Source organism: Eublepharis macularius, chromosome 1 (assembly GCF_028583425.1).
Source record: "Eublepharis macularius isolate TG4126 chromosome 1, MPM_Emac_v1.0, whole genome shotgun sequence".
Taxonomy (NCBI): domain Eukaryota; kingdom Metazoa; phylum Chordata; class Lepidosauria; order Squamata; family Eublepharidae; genus Eublepharis; species Eublepharis macularius.
In genome coordinates this window covers 45,294,373-45,318,501 of record NC_072790.1, presented here as the reverse complement: position 1 = coordinate 45,318,501, position 24,129 = coordinate 45,294,373, and the positions used below count along the sequence as shown (strand labels likewise).

Genomic DNA, 24,129 nt, shown 5'->3' with positions numbered 1-24,129 from the left:
GCTGGGCAGAGGCTGCTGGGAAAGGGAAGTGGGAGAAAATGAAGACGAGATCAGATAAAGGTAGGTTGGTGGTTAGGTGGGAAGGACAGAAGAAAGCAGGGAAAGGTGAGGGTGTGGGATTGACAGGAAGAGGGAAAGAGGAAACAGTGTGGGGAGGGATTACAGGTGAAAGTGAGGGGCCACACAGCGCAACTGGGCCCCACAGCGCAACTGGGCCCAATCCAGCAGCTGTAACGGCACAAGAGTTTTCCCAGGGAGGGACTGCCAGAGCAAGGGAAGACTGGCGGAGAGCAAATAAAGGTAGATTGGCTGCTGGCTGGGAAGAAGGAATCAAATGAAGAAGAGAGGCTATGGGGACTTTCAGGGAAGGGAAAGAGGACATAATGGAGGAGGGAGAAATATGATGCCACCCTGCAAGTCCTTGTATATACATATTTGTGTATGTAGCTGTCGGTCCATCCATCTATTGCAACTTATTCTAGAGCTAAGGTCCTGTAATCTTAGGGCAAGTCCTTAATTTACCAATTCCCTAACACTGATCTATATAAGACAATATCTCCAAATAATACATTCTAGCACTACTGTGCGCTGCGCACCAGATTTGCTAGAATTATTCACCCATTCCCTACAGATACAGATAACAAGGACATTAAAATAAAAAACCTTCCTGTCCCTTTTCTAACTTCACAGGATAATGGTTCTAGAGACATTTTGCAGGTTTTAAATCTCATGTTAACTAATGAAAAGTATTTGAGGCAATATTCTACCTTGAAAAGACAGACAGGCCGATTCCGCACATCCCGGCATAGCGCTATACTCATGGACCGAGAGCGTTTTTCTGGTGTGATTTCTGACGTCATTGCACCTCGAGAGTGGCATTGTGCCACAATGACATCAGAAATCGCACCAGGAAGACACTCGTGGTCCGTGAGTATAGCGCTATGCCTGGACGGGCGGCATCGCCCAGGGAAGAGAGGGATCAGCCTTACCAGCCTTGCTTCCAGCCCCATGGCTCACCGAAGCCTGTGCTAATACAAGCTCTTCCTTCAATCACTGATGCTGCACTTTGCAGGGATACTGCTAGGCCATGCCCAAGTAATTATACACATGCACTTTGTGTTCACAAACCTGTGACATGAAAATGGGTAGAGGTTAGATATTTAAAGTAAACGATCAATTGCTAAAAAAAAAAAAAAAAGCCACAGCTCTCAACTTGCTTTTGTCATCTTGCAGCAGAAAAATAATTATCTTTGTTTTTTAGGCAAGCATCCTGACAGCCCTTGGTAAGGATGTTAACAGGGTTGTATATTAGGCATACAAATGCAACACAAATGCCTCAGTATGGCTCATGTGCGAAAAAAGAAAAAGAAAAAAGGCAGAGTCAGATTTGGCTCATTTATTGTTTTTAGAAACCTGAGCAGGATTTTTTTTTTAATGTTAGAATGAAAGCAAGTTGTACCTCTTTGCTGCCCCCTCATTTGGAATGAAATTCTCAGAGCTCATACTTCTTCCCAATTCAGCAATTCTCTGCAGAATTGTGGACGGAGAAGGAGAAAGCAAAGGCATCCCCATTTTAGAGACAATTAACAATGCAATCCAAAGCAGAGATACCCCGTTCTAAGTATATTCACTTCGAATTGACTTAAAAGGGGGTAACTCTTGCTTAGGTTTGCAAAGCTAAGAACAGGCACACAGAGCATATCATTAGCTCATGAGTGAGTTTCTCTTCCTTTCTTGAGAAATTCTAAGGGTAGGGTAGGACAGGTCTTTTTAAAACACAACTGGAACATGTGGAAGGAGAAGGGAACTGAATTCTGAATGCCCTTTGGTGTTTTTACCATTTCCCCCCATCCCAGCTGATTTCTGCTGGAGCATGGCCAACAAATACATGCAGCGAGGTATCACAAGAAGGACCCCTGCATTACAATCTCTGTGCTTGTGGTCTCATCCTCTATCATGGGGTGGGAGCCTTAGCTTCTGCCTCTATTCCACTTCAGTTTGCAGGCTAGCTAGCTGCTATGGGGAGGGGCATAGCAACAGCCTCTATTTCCCACAATCTGCCCTGTCTGCTGCCTGCCTGCCTGCCAGCATGCACCAATGTCGAAGACTCAGCTGGGGGGGGGGGATGGCTCTAACATGGATCCACACTTAGGTAGAATGAGAAAGCAATTCCAGAACAGCTGGTGATGGAAAGTGATGAGGCTGTGCACAGAAATGCCAATCGTGATGACCACGTTTCACTGGAAGACTCACTGCTCTGCTCTGCTTGGATGACATGCCTGTCAAGTATATATCTGCTGAGTCACTCTCTTTCCTTGCTGTTTCTCCTGCTCCCCAAGGAAATAAAACCAGTTAGTGCTGAGTCAGAATTACTATCAGACAAGAAATTTTCCAATTGCTAGTGTATTTCAGAAATAATTCTGCTCTCATTCAACGTTTTTGAATGGACAGGGTTCAAGTTATATCTTGATTCTCAAAGTTTCCGTGGAACATTGTACTGTGTTTTTAGCGAGTGAGGCTCTAACACAAAGAGAAGAACTGCTTCCACATGGATGTTTTGCTCTGCCTTGGCTTCCTGAGAGAAGCACCATTTTGGGAAGCCTCCATGTGACATCATTCTCTAATTGTCCTTCTTCTGTGTTTCCCCTTGCTTTCCCAAACCAGGTCGGTATGATCAAAGAGTGACTTGTGTTATTTTACTGATTATCCGTCATCTCATTTCAGTGCAAGTGTCCCAATGAGACATGTTGAAGTAGCTTCTATTCACGCAACTAATAAAATGGCGACAAGGAGAATGATGTAAGTTGCTTTGGGTCCCAATGGGGAGAAAAGCAGGATATAAATGAAGTAAACAAATAAATAGATAAACTGGGGCAGGCAGAGACACTCTCTAATTACATCTGCACTGCAAAACTTATTGAAGCTCCATCGTACTTGGCCGGATATGTCTTTTAATGCAGCCTCCTTTCTGAGTCTAGATGTTGTTGCATTGGATTGAAGCTGGATCAGAGCCAGAATGGGATGGTGAGCATCTATCCCTCTGGGAATGGCTTAAAAGTCTTCTTGCTAGAATGCCTACATTCCCTTCAATATAGTTTGCAGCAGGGAAGCACTCGGAGAGGCGCAGTGTAAAACAACAACAATAAATTATAATAAAATGGCACTCTTCTACAGCAGCTAAATGAAAACGGATAGATCTTCAGCAATCTAACTCAGAAACACTTTACTGAAATTCAGGGAGCTCAAGCAGAGGGTAAACACAAAGCTTATACATATTCTGCCTAGGAGGTTAACTGCAGCTTAAGGCTTGTGACAGAGCCTGCCTATAAACACACACACGCACAGAGGAACATTCAAAACAGGAAAGGATGGAATAAACTTCCACTTCAAGAAACTGGGAGGGGGTTGGGGTGGGGACACACAATTTTTGCTATTGACATCTGTGATGGTCAGGTTAAGTTCCACTCCTCCCCAAAACAAACAGCCAATAAGAGTTAACAGAATGATAAGGGCTGGTGCAGTTGAGATCTGTAGAAGAGTTAGAAAGGGAAACGAATTTTAGGCTGCTGAAGAGAAACGGCAGAGATAGCTGGCTGCTGACACATGTTGCGGCCATCCACTGTTATGGGCATGTGGGGTGGTGGATTCACATGTTGATGCCAATGTATCCAAGGGTTTAATCACTTACTTCTCTGTTCATCTGTTCAATTGTTGTAAATAACAGTTATTTGTTTTCCATGTTTAAACCCTGCTGGCTGGACATCTAGTGTCTCAGGGAAAGTAAAACCACACATACACATACACCAATCTTTCTGACCACAGCCAATATATCTAATTAACTAAATGGTGGCAGCATAGAAGAGAAAGAAATACTGAATCCCCTGGCTCCAATAGCCCTGGCAGTCAACTGGAAGAGGAGTGATAAACTGAGGGAACTGACTGCCTGTCTAATGAAGTCCCTGAGATGAGCAGAGAGGGGACCTTGTGTGGATTTGGATAAGGGCTCTCTACCTGGTAATTAGAGACTAGCATATTATGACTGCCTTCAACTGCCTGTGTAGCCCAAAACCTGAGAAGGGAGGTTTAATGAAGGTGGCAGTGGAACTGGGGGTCACATCACCTCAGGAAAGATTAACATACAATTTTTTTCACTCAACACATTAATTAATTGTATTCATTGAAGAGATGCCTGACCGCTATCTAGTCAAGGGTGAACGTGGCCCCAACACTTTGATGTGATGAGAACTGGAAATGTGAAGCTACACCAAACTATTGACAAGATTGATCCTAACCGACCTCTCCTGTCCTTGCAGCAGAAGCCAGCTCTATGGTTTACCATGGAGCTGGGTGACCTGAAGAGAGCTGGGAGACGTCTAGAATGATGCAGAGCTGGGTGATTCACGGCAGAGCTGGGTGATCTAAAGAGGACCTGGAAAGATGCTGGTGGAGAACTCATACTGAACCTGACAGATCATGCAGTAGAGCCTATTAGAAGACTTTTGAAGCGGGAGGGAAGCAGCAAAGAAATGTTGTTTCTCTGCAAACACTTTACAAGCTAGTTGACAACCATCCCAGTATCTCAACATCCATTGATTAATAAATCTGAGCCTTCATTGTCTCAGACAGACAATTAGCTGTGATACTTTTACAAAGTTTTTTGCTGATAAAATATCAGAATATGCTCTGATCTGGATGCCAGTAACACAGGTCAGTTAGAAGAAATGCTAATACATCACCTGGTCTAGTTATAATAACGACATTTGATTTATATACCACCCTCCAGGACAACTTAACACCCACTAAGAGTAGTTTACAAAGTGTGTTATTATTATCATCACAAGAGTCACCCTGTGAGGTGGGTGGGGCTGAGAGCCAAGCCACAAGAGACGAATTACATGAGGAGGAGCACGTGAAGGGAGTCGCAATGTTAGCAAGGAAGCTGAGTTTTAAAAGATATTGGAAGGCTTTGTCAATTTCCCCTTTCCACAGAGCCAGGGAGATGGCTGCTCAGAGGGTTTGTTTATTTCTTCTTTGCCTCTTAGAAGGGGAGGTGAAACTGACAGAGCCTTCAGGAAGCAAAGAGGAAATTAATAAACCCTCTGAGCAGTGATCTCCCTGGCTCTGTAGAGAGGGGAAATTAACAAAGTCTTCTTATCTCTTTTAAAACTCAGCTTCCTGGCTAACATCGCAACTCCCTTCACGTGCTCCTCCTAGTGTAATTCATCTCTTGTAGCTTAGCTCTCAGAGAGCTCCAAGAAGCAGTGATTGAACCAGGGTCACCCAGCTGGCTTCAAGTGGAGGACATTTTTGATCCAATTTCTGTGAAGGATGTTGACAAGATCCTGGGATCAATGAACGTCACTGCTTGCATAATGATATATCTGACAAAGTGAGCTTTGACTCTCGAAAGCTTATACCCTAAACATCTTGTTGATCTTTAAGGTGCTACTGGACTCAAACCTTGTGGTTCTACTACAGACCAACATCACTACCCACCTGAAACTACCTGAGCTCTGGATTCTTGTCCATCCTGGCTACTAAAATCACATAAGGATAACATCAATGAGCCCTTAATGTCTATTATAAATCAGTCACTAACTCAAATAATTCAGCTACTCTAAGTGGTTATCTTTCCACAACTTAAAAACTTCCCTTACAGAAAAATAATTATTGCCCAGTCACTTATTGAGAGAGTAATATTGGACCAGCTCCATGTAGTAGTATGTAGTAGTAATAGTAGTAGTAATAATAATAACAACAACATTCGATTTACATACCATCCTTCAGGATGACTTAACACCCACTCAGAGCAGTTTACAAAGTATTTTTTTATTTCCCCACAACAACAAATATCCTGTGAGGTGGGTGGGGCTGAGGGAGCTCCAGGAAGCTGTGACTGACCCAAGGTCACCCAGCTGGCTTCAAGTGGAGGAGTGGGGAATCAAACCCGGCTCTCCAGATTAGAGTCCCGTGCTCTTAACCACTACACCAAACTAGTAGTAGTATGTCATAGTATAGTATCTGTATGAAAACATACATGTAAAGATGTTAGCTGTTTTACTGTAAGATATCTAATGTTAAAGGCTTTTTTTAGCAACATGCCAGGTGTATTGTAAATAAAGCAAATGGTGCCTCTCTGCTAGCACAGAGAGTCCACTGAGGAACAATATTATATATAGCTGCTAACTCTTAGACTGGTGGGACCAGGAGGTTGGACTCTGAGGGGAACATACTGAATCAGCCTCAGAGCCGAAACAGACGTGACGCATTTCACGTGCCGTCCACGCGATTGCACTTACACGTGTCTCCAGCGGGTTTTGCTGTTCACGTGCTGCCCGTGTGTTTCGGCACCCCCCCTACACGCGTTCGCGGTCGACCGTCCACGGGTTCTCGGCTGTACTTCTGTGACGCGCTTCCCTTGGCGCATGCTCACAGGAAAATGGCCGAGAAATAGGCCATCAGTTGCTGCACCTGAAGTGGCCGGCAGGTGGCGTCATGCATTGATCGTCACTATAAGTTGGCATCGCGTCATAGCACTCTATGCGCGCTGTCCGGGTTTGCCGACGCTTGTTGGGGTTTGCTGAAAGGGCTGTTCGAAGTGACGCGGGGTGCCAGCCCCAAGAGCAGCGGGCAGGTCCTGCACCCGGCATGACCAGAGCCCGCCACACGCTGACTGGCCGCATGTGTGCAGGACCCACGGCTGTGCAGACACCTGTTGGCGTCTCTGGCCTGAAGGACTGGGCTCCCCGGTCCTGTGCCCGCCGATTCTGTTACGTCTTGAGGGCCGGCTCCCCGCCTGCATGTCCGCCCAATGAACATTTTGCTGACATTCAATTCCCTGGATGGTCCAATCCACCTTTCTTTGTGGTGGGGGCGGATCTTGGGGTTGCCGAATCGGGGCGCCTCGTGATGATTGATGTGTTCCGCATCCCCTCGGGGTGCGTGGAGTGTGGCTGTGGACCGTTCGCCGAGGGGATATAACAGTCCTTCCAGACGCGAGCGCGCCGCACAGCGTGGAGCGATGCCGCCTCGTATCCGAGCGCGCAGCCCCTGGCGTCGGTTCGAGGTCCACATGCTGCTCACAGCGATCCTGCGCATGGGCTACGCGGGGGAGCTCATGCGCGGGGCGCGGGCACGTGCACCGCACGCCTGGGAGGCGCTCTCCCGCGGCCTGGCGGTGTCGGGCGTCGCGCGCTCGCCACAGGAATGCCGTGGGAAGTTCCGCCAGCTCCGGGACCGCTTCCTGCGCTGGCGCCAGGGGGGTCAGCTCCGACCACCGCCACACCACCGCGCAATGGAGCGCCTTCAGGAGGAGTCTGAACGGTTGGCGGCGGCGGGACAGCAGCCGAGAGGTGAGCAGCTTTTCCGCTTTGCGCGCTTTGCGCCGGCCCTGACTTTCTTCGCACGCCCCCTTTGCCGGTGGGGGACAAAAAAGTGCGCGGTGCGCCGGCTTGGCGGGCCAGGGGAGCGCGGCGCTGGAGCTCTGTGTCTTGACTGTTTGCTCTTCTGCAGGGGAGGAGCACGGGGCAGAGATCATATCCGTGACCAGTGGAGAGGAGGCGGAGGAGGTGCCGGGCGCGGTTGTCCTCCGTGCGCCGCCATCATCGCCCACCGGAGTGGTGGCGGATAGCCCGATCCGCCCTGAGTCCGCCACAACCATGGAGCAAGGTGGGTCTGCAGGTGTGACACGGATGTGCGGATGAGGGCGGGGGAGGGCTCCCCCCCTGCCGCGGCCAGGGCGCTTGATGGGCCTGGCGTTGGCAGAAGTGAATCTTTTGCCCGCCCTTGAAATCCCTGAACACATAACGTTTTGTACCGGCACAGACTCATCCGGTTCCAGCGCGGGGACTTCGCGGGAGGAGGGGCGCAGGGCAGAGCTGGAGCGGGAGGCTGTGCCCATAGCAGTGCGTGGGCAGGTCGCGGTGGAGGCCTGCCTCAGAGTGTGTAAGCGGGGTGCCATTTCTGCTTCGAGAGGCGGGTGGGCCATCAGGGTTTTGGGCCACTGGCGACGGCGAAGATCTGTGGCTATGTGGTGGCCGCGGTATTGATCACCGTGCCGGCAAGATCCATTGTCCTATGTTTCCCCAATGGAGACAGGTGGGGGGGGGAGGGAACCCATTACTGGAGATGGGGTGAGCTGCCGGGATGGCGGGTGCGTGGCTCTCATTGTGCTCTCTCCTGCAGTGAACCGAACCGAGGCGGCGGTGACCAGGATGGCGGAGGAGATCACGGCTATTGGTCAAGCGGTCCAGGACATGCGCCGGGACATGGCCACACTGCTGGGGAGGGGGGGGGCGGGTGACGGTGCACACTCATAAAGAGAGCCTGCTGTGATTGGGGTTTGTTCAAGCACGGTTGCGTTGTAAATAAATGTTTCTTGTATCCCTGTTTACAGTCGTTTCGTGAGGAGACCCCCCCCACCCCCCACCTCCAGGGGCCACACTACCCTGCGCGTGCCTGGACATGTCCCGAGCTGAGAGGGACAAGGGGCTGGGGAAGCCTTCAGGTGGCTCTTGCCAGGCAGAGGGGGCACACATAGCACCCATCTTTGGCATGCAGGCTTGCTCCCTTCTCCTTTGAGGCCTACTGGCTCTTGCCAGGCAGAGAGGGCACACATGGCACCCATCTTTGGCATGCAGGCTTGCTCCCTTCTCCTTTGAGGCCTACTGGGTGGGTGCCTGGCGTGGGACGGGCGAGAAGCGTGCCTGGACATGTCCCAAGCTGAGAGGGACAAGGGGCTGGGGAAGCCTTCAGGTGGCTCTTGCCAGGCAGAGGGGGCACACATAGCACCCATCTTTGGCATGCAGGCTTGCTCCCTTCTCCTTTGAGGCCTACTGGCTCTTGCCAGGCAGAGAGGGCACACATAGCACCCATCTTTGGCATGCAGGCTTGCTCCCTTCTCCTTTGAGGCCTACTGGGTGGGTGCCTGGCGTGGGACGGGCGAGAAGCGTGCCTGGACATGTCCCGAGCTGAGAGGGACAAGGGGCTGGGGAAGCCTTCAGGTGGCTCTTGCCAGGCAGAGGGGGCACACATAGCACCCATCTTTGGCATGCAGGCTTGCTCCCTTCTCCTTTGAGGCCTACTGGCTCTTGCCAGGCAGAGAGGGCACACATAGCACCCATCTTTGGCATGCAGGCTTGCTCCCTTCTCCTTTGAGGCCTACTGGGTGGGTGCCTGGCGTGGGACGGGCGAGAAGCGTGCCTGGACATGTCCCGAGCTGAGAGGGACAAGGGGCTGGGGAAGCCTTCAGGTGGCTCTTGCCAGGCAGAGGGGGCACACATAGCACCCATCTTTGGCATGCAGGCTTGCTCCCTTCTCCTTTGAGGCCTACTGGCTCTTGCCAGGCAGAGAGGGCACACATAGCACCCATCTTTGGCATGCAGGCTTGCTCCCTTCTCCTTTGAGGCCTACTGGGTGGGTGCCTGGCGTGGGACGGGCGAGAAGCGTGCCTGGACATGTCCCGAGCTGAGAGGGACAAGGGGCTGGGGAAGCCTTCAGGTGGCTCTTGCCAGGCAGAGGGGGCACACATAGCACCCATCTTTGGCATGCAGGCTTGCTCCCTTCTCCTTTGAGGCCTACTGGCTCTTGCCAGGCAGAGAGGGCACACATAGCACCCATCTTTGGCATGCAGGCTTGCTCCCTTCTCCTTTGAGGCCTACTGGGTGGGTGCCTGGCGTGGGACGGGCGAGAAGCGTGCCTGCACATGTCCCGAGCTGAGAGGGACAAGGGGCTGGGGAAGCCTTCAGGTGGCTCTTGCCAGGCAGAGGGGGCACACATAGCACCCATCTTTGGCATGCAGGCTTGCTCCCTTCTCCTTTGAGGCCTACTGGGTGGGTGCCAGGCAGAGAGGGCACACATAGCACCCATCTTTGGCATGCAGGCTTGCTCCCTTCTCCTTTGAGGCCTACTGGGTGGGTGCCTGGCGTGGGACGGGCGAGAAGCGTGCCTGCACATGTCCCGAGCTGAGAGGGACAAGGGGCTGGGGAAGCCTTCAGGTGGCTCTTGCCAGGCAGAGGGGGCACACATAGCACCCATCTTTGGCATGCAGGCTTGCTCCCTTCTCCTTTGAGGCCTACTGGCTCTTGCCAGGCAGAGAGGGCACACATGGCACCCATCTTTGGCATGCAGGCTTGCTCCCTTCTCCTTTGAGGCCTACTGGGTGGGTGCCTGGCGTGGGACGGGCGAGAAGCGTGCCTGGACATGTCCCGAGCTGAGAGGGACAAGGGGCTGGGGAAGCCTTCAGGTGGCTCTTGCCAGGCAGAGGGGGCACACATAGCACCCATCTTTGGCATGCAGGCTTGCTCCCTTCTCCTTTGAGGCCTACTGGCTCTTGCCAGGCAGAGAGGGCACACATAGCACCCATCTTTGGCATGCAGGCTTGCTCCCTTCTCCTTTGAGGCCTACTGGGTGGGTGCCTGGCGTGGGACGGGCGAGAAGCGTGCCTGCACATGTCCCGAGCTGAGAGGGACAAGGGGCTGGGGAAGCCTTCAGGTGGCTCTTGCCAGGCAGAGGGGGCACACATAGCACCCATCTTTGGCATGCAGGCTTGCTCCCTTCTCCTTTGAGGCCTACTGGCTCTTGCCAGGCAGAGAGGGCACACATAGCACCCATCTTTGGCATGCAGGCTTGCTCCCTTCTCCTTTGAGGCCTACTGGGTGGGTGCCTGGCGTGGGACGGGCGAGAAGCGTGCCTGGACATGTCCCGAGCTGAGAGGGACAAGGGGCTGGGGAAGCCTTCAGGTGGCTCTTGCCAGGCAGAGGGGGCACACATAGCACCCATCTTTGGCATGCAGGCTTGCTCCCTTCTCCTTTGAGGCCTACTGGCTCTTGCCAGGCAGAGAGGGCACACATAGCACCCATCTTTGGCATGCAGGCTTGCTCCCTTCTCCTTTGAGGCCTACTGGGTGGGTGCCTGGCGTGGGACGGGCGAGAAGCGTGCCTGGACATGTCCCAAGCTGAGAGGGACAAGGGGCTGGGGAAGCCTTCAGGTGGCTCTTGCCAGGCAGAGGGGGCACACATAGCACCCATCTTTGGCATGCAGGCTTGCTCCCTTCTCCTTTGAGGCCTACTGGCTCTTGCCAGGCAGAGAGGGCACACATAGCACCCATCTTTGGCATGCAGGCTTGCTCCCTTCTCCTTTGAGGCCTACTGGGTGGGTGCCTGGCGTGGGACGGGCGAGAAGCGTGCCTGGACATGTCCCGAGCTGAGAGGGACAAGGGGCTGGGGAAGCCTTCAGGTGGCTCTTGCCAGGCAGAGGGGGCACACATAGCACCCATCTTTGGCATGCAGGCTTGCTCCCTTCTCCTTTGAGGCCTACTGGCTCTTGCCAGGCAGAGAGGGCACACATAGCACCCATCTTTGGCATGCAGGCTTGCTCCCTTCTCCTTTGAGGCCTACTGGGTGGGTGCCTGGCGTGGGACGGGCGAGAAGCATGCCTGGACATGTCCCGAGCTGAGAGGGACAAGGGGCTGGGGAAGCCTTCAGGTGGCTCTTGCCAGGCAGAGGGGGCACACATAGCACCCATCTTTGGCATGCAGGCTTGCTCCCTTCTCCTTTGAGGCCTACTGGCTCTTGCCAGGCAGAGAGGGCACACATAGCACCCATCTTTGGCATGCAGGCTTGCTCCCTTCTCCTTTGAGGCCTACTGGGTGGGTGCCTGGCGTGGGACGGGCGAGAAGCGTGCCTGGACATGTCCCGAGCTGAGAGGGACAAGGGGCTGGGGAAGCCTTCAGGTGGCTCTTGCCAGGCAGAGGGGGCACACATAGCACCCATCTTTGGCATGCAGGCTTGCTCCCTTCTCCTTTGAGGCCTACTGGCTCTTGCCAGGCAGAGAGGGCACACATAGCACCCATCTTTGGCATGCAGGCTTGCTCCCTTCTCCTTTGAGGCCTACTGGGTGGGTGCCTGGCGTGGGACGGGCGAGAAGCGTGCCTGGACATGTCCCGAGCTGAGAGGGACAAGGGGCTGGGGAAGCCTTCAGGTGGCTCTTGCCAGGCAGAGGGGGCACACATAGCACCCATCTTTGGCATGCAGGCTTGCTCCCTTCTCCTTTGAGGCCTACTGGCTCTTGCCAGGCAGAGAGGGCACACATAGCACCCATCTTTGGCATGCAGGCTTGCTCCCTTCTCCTTTGAGGCCTACTGGGTGGGTGCCTGGCGTGGGACGGGCGAGAAGCGTGCCTGGACATGTCCCAAGCTGAGAGGGACAAGGGGCTGGGGAAGCCTTCAGGTGGCTCTTGCCAGGCAGAGGGGGCACACATAGCACCCATCTTTGGCATGCAGGCTTGCTCCCTTCTCCTTTGAGGCCTACTGGCTCTTGCCAGGCAGAGAGGGCACACATAGCACCCATCTTTGGCATGCAGGCTTGCTCCCTTCTCCTTTGAGGCCTACTGGGTGGGTGCCTGGCGTGGGACGGGCGAGAAGCGTGCCTGGACATGTCCCGAGCTGAGAGGGACAAGGGGCTGGGGAAGCCTTCAGGTGGCTCTTGCCAGGCAGAGGGGGCACACATAGCACCCATCTTTGGCATGCAGGCTTGCTCCCTTCTCCTTTGAGGCCTACTGGCTCTTGCCAGGCAGAGAGGGCACACATAGCACCCATCTTTGGCATGCAGGCTTGCTCCCTTCTCCTTTGAGGCCTACTGGGTGGGTGCCTGGCGTGGGACGGGCGAGAAGCGTGCCTGGACATGTCCCGAGCTGAGAGGGACAAGGGGCTGGGGAAGCCTTCAGGTGGCTCTTGCCAGGCAGAGGGGGCACACATAGCACCCATCTTTGGCATGCAGGCTTGCTCCCTTCTCCTTTGAGGCCTACTGGCTCTTGCCAGGCAGAGAGGGCACACATAGCACCCATCTTTGGCATGCAGGCTTGCTCCCTTCTCCGTTGAGGCCTACTGGGTGGGTGCCTGGCGTGGGACGGGCGAGAAGCGTGCCTGGACATGTCCCGAGCTGAGAGGGACAAGGGGCTGGGGAAGCCTTCAGGTGGCTCTTGCCAGGCAGAGGGGGCACACATAGCACCCATCTTTGGCATGCAGGCTTGCTCCCTTCTCCTTTGAGGCCTACTGGCTCTTGCCAGGCAGAGAGGGCACACATAGCACCCATCTTTGGCATGCAGGCTTGCTCCCTTCTCCTTTGAGGCCTACTGGGTGGGTGCCTGGCGTGGGACGGGCGAGAAGCGTGCCTGGACATGTCCCAAGCTGAGAGGGACAAGGGGCTGGGGAAGCCTTCAGGTGGCTCTTGCCAGGCAGAGGGGGCACACATAGCACCCATCTTTGGCATGCAGGCTTGCTCCCTTCTCCTTTGAGGCCTACTGGCCCCACCCCCCACCTCCAGGGGCCACACTACCCTGCGCGTGCCTGGACATGTCCCGAGCTGAGAGGGACAAGGGGCTGGGGAAGCCTTCAGGTGGCTCTTGCCAGGCAGAGGGGGCACACATAGCACCCATCTTTGGCATGCAGGCTTGCTCCCTTCTCCTTTGAGGCCTACTGGCTCTTGCCAGGCAGAGAGGGCACACATGGCACCCATCTTTGGCATGCAGGCTTGCTCCCTTCTCCTTTGAGGCCTACTGGGTGGGTGCCTGGCGTGGGACGGGCGAGAAGCGTGCCTGGACATGTCCCGAGCTGAGAGGGACAAGGGGCTGGGGAAGCCTTCAGGTGGCTCTTGCCAGGCAGAGGGGGCACACATAGCACCCATCTTTGGCATGCAGGCTTGCTCCCTTCTCCTTTGAGGCCTACTGGCTCTTGCCAGGCAGAGAGGGCACACATAGCACCCATCTTTGGCATGCAGGCTTGCTCCCTTCTCCTTTGAGGCCTACTGGGTGGGTGCCTGGCAGAGGGGGCACACATAGCACCCATAGCGAGGGGTGCGGCAATGCAGCCTGCATGTTTGTGGAACGGGACACGCGGCTTGCAAGCTTGCTCTTTTCTCCTCTAGGGCCAAGCTGGGCACCAGGGGGGGGGCATGGGTGGACCTCCGTCAGGAAAGGGGGGCTTTGGGCGGGGGGGGTGGGAATGCAGGCTTGCTCCCTTCTCCTTTGAGGCCTACTGGGTGGGTGCCTGGCAGAGGGGGCACACATAGCACCCATAGCGAGGGGTGCGGCAATGCAGCCTGCATGTTTGTGGAACGGGACACGCGGCTTGCAAGCTTGCTCTTTTCTCCTCTAGGGCCAAGCTGGGCACCAGGGGGGGGGGCATGGGTGGACCTCCGTCAGGAAAGGGGGGGCTCGTGGGACTGGGTGGGTGCCTGGGTGGGGAAAAGGACAAAATGCGCATGCGCGGTCGGTTGATCAGTACTCCAATCGCCCACGTATGCGCACACCGGGTTCGAACGCGGGGCGCCATAGGCAGTGGGCGAGCGCCGTGCGCACTGCCCGTGGGGCCCCGCTAAGGGTAGCTGGTGCTATTCGGGCTTATCTCTCGCCCTGTAAGGGGGGGGCGGCCTCGGCCAACAGAGACCCCGGGGAATGGGGGGGCGTGGCCTCGGGGGGAAAGGTCCAATCGGTTTGGGGGGGTGGGAGGGTCTGCAAAACATTTGTTTGGATTGCCGGGAATTTGGGGGCGGGAATGAAGTGAACCAAAAATGTTTCCTGCAGCTTAAAAGTGGCAACCATTGGGCAAATAAACGGGAAAGGAGCCAATGGGCAATGAGCCCGAGGAAGCCATCACATCACCCCGTGATGGGGCTTTTGGGGGTCGGTGTGTGTGCTTGCTCTTTATTCTCCCAACCGCGTTCCCTCACTGGCCCGGGGGGGGGGCCGTCACGGTGCAGGGTGGCGACTGATAAAAGTGCACACGCGTGGATGACTGCTTGAATGTTGCGATCATCCACGTGTGTGCACTGCGGATTCGAACGCGGAGCACCGATGACAGTGAGCGGGCGACTTGTTCACTGGCCGCGGTGCCCCGCCAAGGGCAACGGGTCTATTCGGGCTTATGTCATGGCCGGGAAGGGGGCCGTTCCCTCGGCGAAGTAGGAAACATAACTTTACATGTATTGTTTTCTGATAAAATGGGCAGGGAATGGGGGGGGGAGGGCGCGCTTCCTTGCAGAAGGAGGTGAGGCAGCGTAGTTTGGGGTGGGGCGAAGTGAATGTAAAAGGGAGGAAAAACTTGTTCCCCTTTACCAATCCCCAGTGTTTGCTAAAAAGACAAGCAAAGCGGTCGTGAAAGTGTCTTTATTCAGGAAAAAAAACATGGTGCACTCAATTCAAGCGAACATTAGAAGTGCTGGAGCACAAGTCAACGAGGGTGGTGCTGGATAACAAGCAACCGCCCCCCAACCAACCCCCGTGGACCGTGACCGGCACAACTGGCCGCCACCCCTCCCCGGCCGGATCTCTCGAAAGGCCGGCGTCTCCCACCGCCCAAGCTCCCACCCTTATGCGTCCGAAATCCGCCCCACAGCCGCCACCGGTTAGAAACAAAAAGTAACCCCCCCAACATTGGGAAAACACATTAATAGGAATGCCCGATAAGACGATTAGACCCCGGTGCAGAGGGGCCTCATACACCCTACAGCCGGTAGCGTCGTGGTGGGCAGCGCTGCCTTTTTGCAAACAGGTAGCCCCTAGGAAGGGGTTCGGGGTCGGCCCGGACACGGAACCTCTTTGGGCGTGGAGCGGGCGGCTCCGGCGGCCGGTTCTCATCTGCGGCGGGATCCGCCGTGGGAGCGTGGTCGGGAGCGTCGGCTGTGGGGGCCTCACCGTCTGCGGAGTCCCTGGGGCCGGCAGTGCTTGATGGTGGGGCAGCGGGGGCCTCAACCGCGGAGACCATCCTCTCCAGGAGGCGCACCATGTCGCGCATGCAGCTTTCTGCCGTGGCTGCTTGGCGCTCTGCCGCTTCAACCGCCCGGCTAAACAGTTCTTTTTGCTCGCCTCGGTCAGCAGCCTCACTCTGCCGCGCCTCCTTCTCCACTGCGCAGGAGTCGGTCAGCTCCGACGATATTTTCTCCACCGCACGCCGAGTCGCCTCCATGCACACGATCGCCTCGTTGCGCGGGCGCTCCCGGCGCCGAAGTCGGAGGTTCGACATTCGCTCCGCCGGAGACAGACGGCGTGTCCCGGCGGCCGTGGTGTCGGCTGGGTAGCGTGTGAAGAACGAGGGAGACGGTGTTAGATGGGGGCCTCCCTCCCGCAGGCACCCCGCATTCCCGACCGCACAACTGCCCACGGGACATTACTCACCGACGGTCTCTGCCGCGGAGTGGTCGCCGGCCGCTGCTGCCACAGATCGATCTGGGAGGCAATCGCCGGCGGGCTCCTCGAAGGTGTCCTCGGTGTCCTCCGTTCCAACGCCGGCCACATTGTCGGTATCCCCCTCCGGTTCCCCCTCAGTGGCTCTGGCCGAACGTCGACGCCGGTCAACGACGGTTGGGGGGACGCCAGTGCCCATCACCCGTGGCACCACCAGATCCTGCTCCAGCCGCAGGAACCGGTTCAGTTCCTCAAAGAAGGGCCAAACCCTCCGCCCGTGTCCCGAACGACTGTTCCCGTCCACACACTCCTTGTAGCCCCTTCTCAGAGTCTTCGCCCGCTCACGACACTGCTCCCAGTCCCTGGGGAAACCCCTGGCCGCCATCTCGTTCGCGATCCACTGGAACTGGCTCACATTCCTGTAGCTTGCGGAAAGCCTGCTCTGCACAGCGTCGTCCCCCCAAATCTGGATGAGGGCTCTCGTTTCCTCGTCAGACCAGGGGGCGGCCTTTGCCTTCTTGCCTCGGGCCGCCGGGACCACCGAGAGTCCGGCACCGGTGCAGGACGTGGGGCTGGTGCTGAGGGTGATCAAGAGAGGCAGACTGCTTGCGGGTTCGGGAGGCGCGGTGGAGTCCATGTTGCGGTTGGCCGTTCTGGGTGTCCTTTGCTGGGCTGGGGAGCAACAAACGATCGTCAACGGCGGTCTTCGCGGTCAGTTTCGGGCTGCCTTTACAGTAAGTTGGAGGGGGGCGCGACGCTGACGTGGCCGGCAGGGGACCAATCGCCTGTCGACTCGCTGCAAGAGACGGCTGCTCGAGAGCGTCTGGGCGTCACACTCGCGCGGCATTGGACAGTGTCGGCCACGTCACGAGGGGGCGGGGGGGCGGACGTCTAAGGAGAAGGGGCCGTTGTGGGGCGGGAACCGTTGCGGTCGCCGTCACGCCATGGCGCCCGCTCACGGGAAGAGGAGCAGCAGGGGCCAGCTGCCGAGAGAAACACTCCGTGCCTTTGCGGTCGCGCTCTCCTTGTTCGCGCGGTCGGTCATCCGCTCTACGGCTGCCACAGCTGACACTGTGGCCCTGCTCGGGAGGCGGCTGGGAGAGGAAGTTAACGGCCGCCGCGCGCGACAAAGAAGAAGACTGCGGCAGTTGGTGGCAACACTTGCGTCCGTGGAGGAGATGGCGCAGTGCTTCATTGTTGCTTTCCCGCCGAGGAAGGCATGGGTGCTTCCCCGGGCATGCCCTCACTGGTGGCCGTGGTGGGAGCGCTACGAGTTCAGTGACGGGCAGTGGCTGCAGCAGTTCAGAATGCGACGTGCCACGTTCGAGTACATTGTTGGGGAGCTTCGCGAAGATCTCGTCCGCGAGACGACCCACATGCGCGACCCAGTCCCTCCCGAGGAGATGATCGCCATCACCATCTGGAAGCTTGCCACGGGAACCACAAACTCCGCGACACTGCCCGCATTTGGCCGTGGCGTCTCTACCGTCTGCGGGATATTCGACGAGGTCTGCGAGCTCATCGCTGCAAAGCTGACCGAGAAGTGGATCTGCATCGATTACCTCGAGGACATTATCTCCGGGTTCGAGGAGAGGGGATTCCCCAATGCCTGGGGCGCCGTGGACGGGACACACATCGAGATCCGTTCTCCGCCTTTCTCTGGGGACAAGTACATCAACCGCAAGGGATACTGCTCCATGATTCTCCAGGCGGTGGTGGACAGCGATGCACGATTCCTGGACATTTTTGTGGGCTTCCCGGGAAGGGCGCACGACGCGCGTGTGCTCCGTAACTCGCCCCTTTTCAAGAGACTCGAGGATGGCGCCCGTCGCCCGAAGCGGCCGGTCACTCTGGAGGGGGTCACATTCGACCCGGTAATCATCGGGGACCCCGCCTATCCTCTTCGGCCCTGGCTCATGAAGCCCTATCCGGCGCCATCAACGCGCGCCCAGGAGCGCTTTAACTACAGACTGAGCCGGGCGCGCATGAGTGTGGAACGCTCGTTCGGAATTCTGAAAAATCGCTGGCTTTATTTACAGCGGCCCCTACTTGTCAGCGAGCGCCTCATGGTCGCGGTAATCACCACCTGCTGCATCCTTCACAACATTTGCCTCTCGCGCGGGGACATCGTTTACGGGCCGTTCCCGCGCGAGCCGCTGATGGAGCCCGCGGATGAGCGGCCGCAGATTCCCTGGTCCGAGGCCGCTCTTACCGCGCGGGCAGTATCGATTCGTGCCGCCATAAGTGCGCACTTCCAGCATGGCCGATAATCCAATAAAGCTGTGACCGGTACAGCCGGTTTCAGACTGTGTGTCTCTATCCAGGGCGGGGGGGTGGGATGGTGGTGAGGCGGGCGGAGGGACAGCATCTGTGTGTTTGGGCGAGCACGGGGGAGGGGGGCCGCGTCGAAGGTGGTGGTGGGCGGGGGGCGGGCGGGCGGAGGAACAGCATCTGTGTGTTTGGGCGAGCACGGGGGAGGGTGGCCGGGTCGAAGGACTGCTCTTTGGTGCCGTTCGGTGCCGTTTTAGGCAGAGGACCCCATGGGCACGAGGATAGAACGACGGTTTTGTGCTCATGGGGATCCTCGCTCGATCCTGGGCGACCCATCACGTTCGCGGCTTTTTTGTTTATTGCCGGGGAGGGGCCTCTAGAGGCTTGGCTGGTGCTTGGACCGCCCGCCTGACCGGAGTTAGGGCAACCCTCTACATGCTCTGACTTTTATTTTTCAAGAGATCGTGCTGTTGCAGCCTGGCGGTTGCTCTGGCCTGGGGGCGGGAACCGCTTCGAGTTGGGGCTCACACGGCATACCCCGGGTTTGGTTTGCTGTGTGTTCCCTATCCCCAGGTCCCATTCCGACCGGTGCATACAAATGGAAAGAGGCACACAAAAAAAAAACCATCATGGAAGACTTCACCCCAAAATGTGTCTCAACCTATAATGATGTTTAAAATCGTCTCTTGCTAAGCAAAGTCCAGCTCCTGGGTAGCCGTTCTTAAAATTACCCCACCCCAAAATTGCTTCTAGTCTGGCTTTCACTAGATTCCAACAATTTCCTGAAACTTTATATACCATTGATAAATATCTAGCAGTCACTCTTTATAACACCTAATGAGTTCATTGCGCTGTTTGGTCACCTGAATTAAACATGACCCCCTCATAGGGTTGCGGCAAACTGTTGTGTGTGTGTGTGTGTGTGTGTGTGTGTGTGTGCGCGTGCATGTGACATTTTGGTTTAATAAAACAACTATAAAGAATTGGCTCAACTGCATGAGGAAATCATATTTTCTTTGGGCAGAATCTCCCACATTTGGTGACATGGAAAACCAGCAGACTCCTCACTAAAGGCAAATCTGGAAGCTGCTTGCAGGGAGAGTTTTCACAGGAAGGGCCCGGGGGGAGCCTTGACTGTGCTCTGGGCCGGGAGCGGGAGCACACGCCTGGGATATTTTCCGGGGAATAATACAGAGGGGACCCTGGTTGGCAGGCCTGGGAGCAGGGACACAGAGCTGGGATTACTGGGGGTGGCACATACAGCCTACTGGGCTTCGCTTTGTGTGCGCCTTTCAGGATGCCTGGTGCTCTGCTAATGTCCTTTACCAAGAGATCGGGAGGGTTGCGTGAGGGCCCTCCCTTATTCAGAGCCAAATTCGAAGGCCAGGCTATTGGATCTTTAGTCTAATCCGGCCTGGTCCGGGCATTGCCGCACAAAATTTAACCACAAAGGAGTGCAATGGTGAGAGTCCCGGTTCCACGTGGAATCGGGGCCCTCCACCACCCTGCCGGCCACAGTGTGGCAGCAGGGCCATGTGGGATTTCGGCGGCGCCCATGGAGATGTGGCGACTACGCCGCCAGCACACCACGCAGCGATCGTGACGTTTCAGTCATGGTGGGCGCCAAGGCAAACCGCAATCCAGCCTCTCCGCAGCCTTGCGAAAGCCCAGGTGTGCTTGCAGCGGGGAAAGAATGTGCTGACTGTGCCTGCTCCTGCCCGGCGCCCGCCCAACCATTGCAGCTACTCTGCTCCCATGCTCTCTGCTCTCAATTTACATACGAATAAGCGGGTTGGCCAGCCAGTCATCCAGGCTCCGCTCCACCCACAGGACTTCCCCACCCAGGCCTACTCATGGTGATGGCTTGCCCATTGTCTGCGCCCTTCCTTTTGTCACTGTTTTGTCGGGCCCCCGCGGGGGCCCTAAGCGTTGTTTCGTCTCAGCAGAAGCTGAGTTCATGGGTGGGCATATGACCGCAAGCATTTTTCGAGCTCGCGAGAAACCCTGCTCCACGTGGAAACGGGGCTCTCACCAAACCGCCACATTGCGCGGCGGTCGAACTTGGCTCTGAATAAAGAAGTCGCCCTCATATTCCCGGTTTTATCGCCCACAGGCTCCATCCCAGCCCTCTTGCGGTCAGGTCACGGGTGCTCGACGCTGCGTGGCGGATGCCAAGTTTCAGCATCGGGCGAAGACGAGGGGATGGTGCTTGGTCGGTTATGGGCTGAAAAGCCTTACTTTTCGGGGCGCACACCGGTTAAATACCGGCAGTACCGGGCGGATAGGCGTGCACAATAGGAAAAATCTGCATATTCCTTCCCAGCCTGCCGTTTCTCGGGGCAGGGGGAGGACTTTCCCCACCACTGTTCCAACGGAGCAGGTTTCGTTCGGGGGATCAAATGGGCGCGCGGCAAGAGGGATGGCTTTGAGTCCATTGTGATCCCCGTTCGATCCTTGCCTGGCCCGCGTTGCCCACTTCTTTTTTTCTGGGGCCCAAGTTGCTGTGCAGGCAGTGTGATTTGCACATGTTTCCGCGACAGGCATGCCCTGGCCGCGCCCCGGGGACCTCTCTTTTGTCCTTCAGATCACTCCTGCGAGAAAACACTAGCCTCTCATTGAATTTGAACGACTGGCCAGCCGCGGCCTCTGTTCTCCAAATCTTCCTTGTGTCCTGTCCTGCTTCTCCCTCCCTGCCCCCCCCCCCGATCTCAACATGGAGGACACAGGCCACTTCGGGGAGACTTGGCGAAGGACTCCCCAAACCCCCCTGCCGTTTCTGTTCTCCTGACTTTGTGTTTGAGGCACAATTATAGGACTTGCAGGAGAGATTTGCCTTGTGCCAAGAGTGGCGGAGGGTTTCCGGTGAGGCCTGCCGCGGGGCTCCACCCTGAATAAGCGACCTGGCACCTGGTTCCAACAGAGCAGGTTTCGTTTGTGGGATTCAATGGGCGCGCGGCAGGCCCCGTGGGGGCAGGTTTTGCATGTTCTCCTCTCAGGGCCCCAAGTTGGTTTGCGGGCCGTTTCATTTGCACATGTTTGCGCGACAGGCATGTATTCGACGCGCCCCAAGCGCCACTCCTTTGTCCTTCATATTTCCCTTTTGTGCGATGCAAGGGTGAAGTCATCCGATGTTAAGATGCGCTCTGCCTCCCCCCCCCTGAATTCCCTCCCCGAAGGTCGCAGCCGAAATATGCATGCTATCAGAGGGGGCTGCCGCACAGGAGTCCCGTAGAGCAACAAGCAGGAAGGCCTGCTTAGTGCCCTGGGACTCCTTGTTCGAGCCCCGCATCGCCGCCCGCCCGGCCCGCCTCCCTTTTTCGCGTCTGCTGAGACCGACGGGTGGGAACCGCGCTGGCGGCCGCCGGTGTCCCCATGAATTTTTCACCGACCGGGGGGGGGGGCGCGACCTGCGAGATCACTCCTGCGAGAAAACACTAGCCTCTCATTGAATTTGTACGACTGGCCAGCCGCGGCCTCTGTTCTCCAAATCTTCCTTGTGTCCTGTCCTGCTTCTCCCTCCCTGCCCCCCCCCCGATCTCAACATGGAGGACACAGGCCACTTCGGGGAGACTTGGCTAAGGAGTCCCCAAACCCCCCTGCCCCCCCTCATGTGTCAATATTGAGCCAGAAAAGGGTTTGCTCCAGGCCTCCCCTGCCTGTGGAGACACGGCAGGGCCGTGCATGGCTCTTCCCAGCCATGGCCCAGCGGAGAAAGGAGCAGCCCTGCCAGATCTGTGTTCCTTCCCACCCCCCCCGCCCAAATCCAGGGTGCTGGTTCCAGGCCCTTTGGCCAGATCACCCCCCAGGTGTGCCCTGGACCTCATGTGTCAATATTGAACCAGAAAACGTTATACCTCAGCCTCCCTTCCCCCCAAATCCAAGTTGTGTTTCCGCGACAGGCATGCCCTGGCCGCGCCCTGGGGACCTCTCTTTTGTCCTTCAGATCACTCCTGCGAGAAAACACTAGCCTCTCATTGAATTTGTACGACTGGCCAGCCGCGGCCTCTGTTCTCCAAATCTTCCTTGTGTCCTGTCCTGCTTCTCCCTCCCTGCCCCCCCCCCGATCTCAACATGGAGGACACAGGCCACTTCGGGGAGACTTGGCTAAGGAGTCCCCAAACCCCCCTGCCCCCCCTCATGTGTCAATATTGAGCCAGAAAAGGGTTTGCTCCAGGCCTCCCCTGCCTGTGGAGACACGGCAGGGCCGTGCATGGCTCTTCCCAGCCATGGCCCAGCGGAGAAAGGAGCAGCCCTGCCAGATCTGTGTTCCTTCCCCCCCCCCGCCCAAATCCAGGGTGCTGGTTCCAGGCCCTTTGGCCAGATCACCCCCCAGGTGTGCCCTGGACCTCATGTGTCAATATTGAGCCAGAAAGGGGTTTGCTCCAGGCCTCCCCTGCCTGGGGAGACACGGCAGGGCCTTGCATGGCTCTTCCCAGCCATGGGCCGGAGGAGAAAGGAGCAACCCTGCCAGATCTGTGTTCCTTCCCACCCCCCGCCCAAATCCAGGGTGCTGGTTCCAGGCCCTTTGGCCAGATTTGCACATGTTTCCGCGACAGGCATGCCCTGGCCGCGCCCTGGGGACCTCTCTTTTGTCCTTCAGATCACTCCTGCGAGAAAACACTAGCCTCTCATTGAATTTGCACGACTGGCCAGCCGCGGCCTCTGTTCTCCAAATCTTCCTTGTGTCCTGTCCTGCTTCTCCCTCCCTGCCCCCCCCCCGATCTCAACATGGAGGACACAGGCCACTTCGGGGAGACTTGGCTAAGGAGTCCCCAAACCCCCCTGCCCCCCCTCATGTGTCAATATTGAGCCAGAAAGGGGTTTGCTCCAGGCCTCCCCTGCCTGGGGAGACACGGCAGGGCCTTGCATGGCTCTTCCCAGCCATGGGCCGGAGGAGAAAGGAGCAACCCTGCCAGATCTGTGTTCCTTCCCACCCCCCGCCCAAATCCAGGGTGCTGGTTCCAGGCCCTTTGGCCAGATTTGCACATGTTTCCGCGACAGGCATGCCCTGGCCGCGCCCTGGGGACCTCTCTTTTGTCCTTCAGATCACTCCTGCGAGAAAACACTAGCCTCTCATTGAATTTGCACGACTGGCCAGCCGCGGCCTCTGTTCTCCAAATCTTCCTTGTGTCCTGTCCTGCTTCTCCCTCCCTGCCCCCCCCCCGATCTCAACATGGAGGACACAGGCCACTTCGGGGAGACTTGGCTAAGGAGTCCCCAAACCCCCCTGCCCCCCCTCATGTGTCAATATTGAGCCAGAAAAGGGTTTGCTCCAGGCCTCCCCTGCCTGTGGAGACACGGCAGGGCCGTGCATGGCTCTTCCCAGCCATGGCCCAGCGGAGAAAGGAGCAGCCCTGCCAGATCTGTGTTCCTTCCCCCCCCCCCGCCCAAATCCAGGGTGCTGGTTCCAGGCCCTTTGGCCAGATCACCCCCCAGGTGTGCCCTGGACCTCATGTGTCAATATTGAGCCAGAAAGGGGTTTGCTCCAGGCCTCCCCTGCCTGGGGAGACACGGCAGGGCCTTGCATGGCTCTTCACAGCCATGGGCCGGAGGAGAAAGGAGCAACCCTGCCAGATCTGTGTTCCTTCCCACCCCCCGCCCAAATCCAGGGTGCTGGTTCCAGGCCCTTTGGCCAGATTTGCACATGTTTCCGCGACAGGCATGCCCTGGCCGCGCCCT

General features: G+C 56.7%; 1 protein-coding gene across 1 annotated transcript; it reads left to right on the top strand.

Annotated features, from left to right (window-relative positions):
• Window positions 1–17,486: 17,486 nt before the first annotated feature.
• LOC129324089 (uncharacterized) lies at window positions 17,487–18,449 on the top strand. The gene has a single exon (XM_054971090.1). It carries the CDS (start codon window positions 17,487–17,489, stop codon window positions 18,447–18,449), a length of 963 nt encoding a protein of 320 aa, XP_054827065.1.
• Window positions 18,450–24,129: the final 5,680 nt, after the last annotated feature.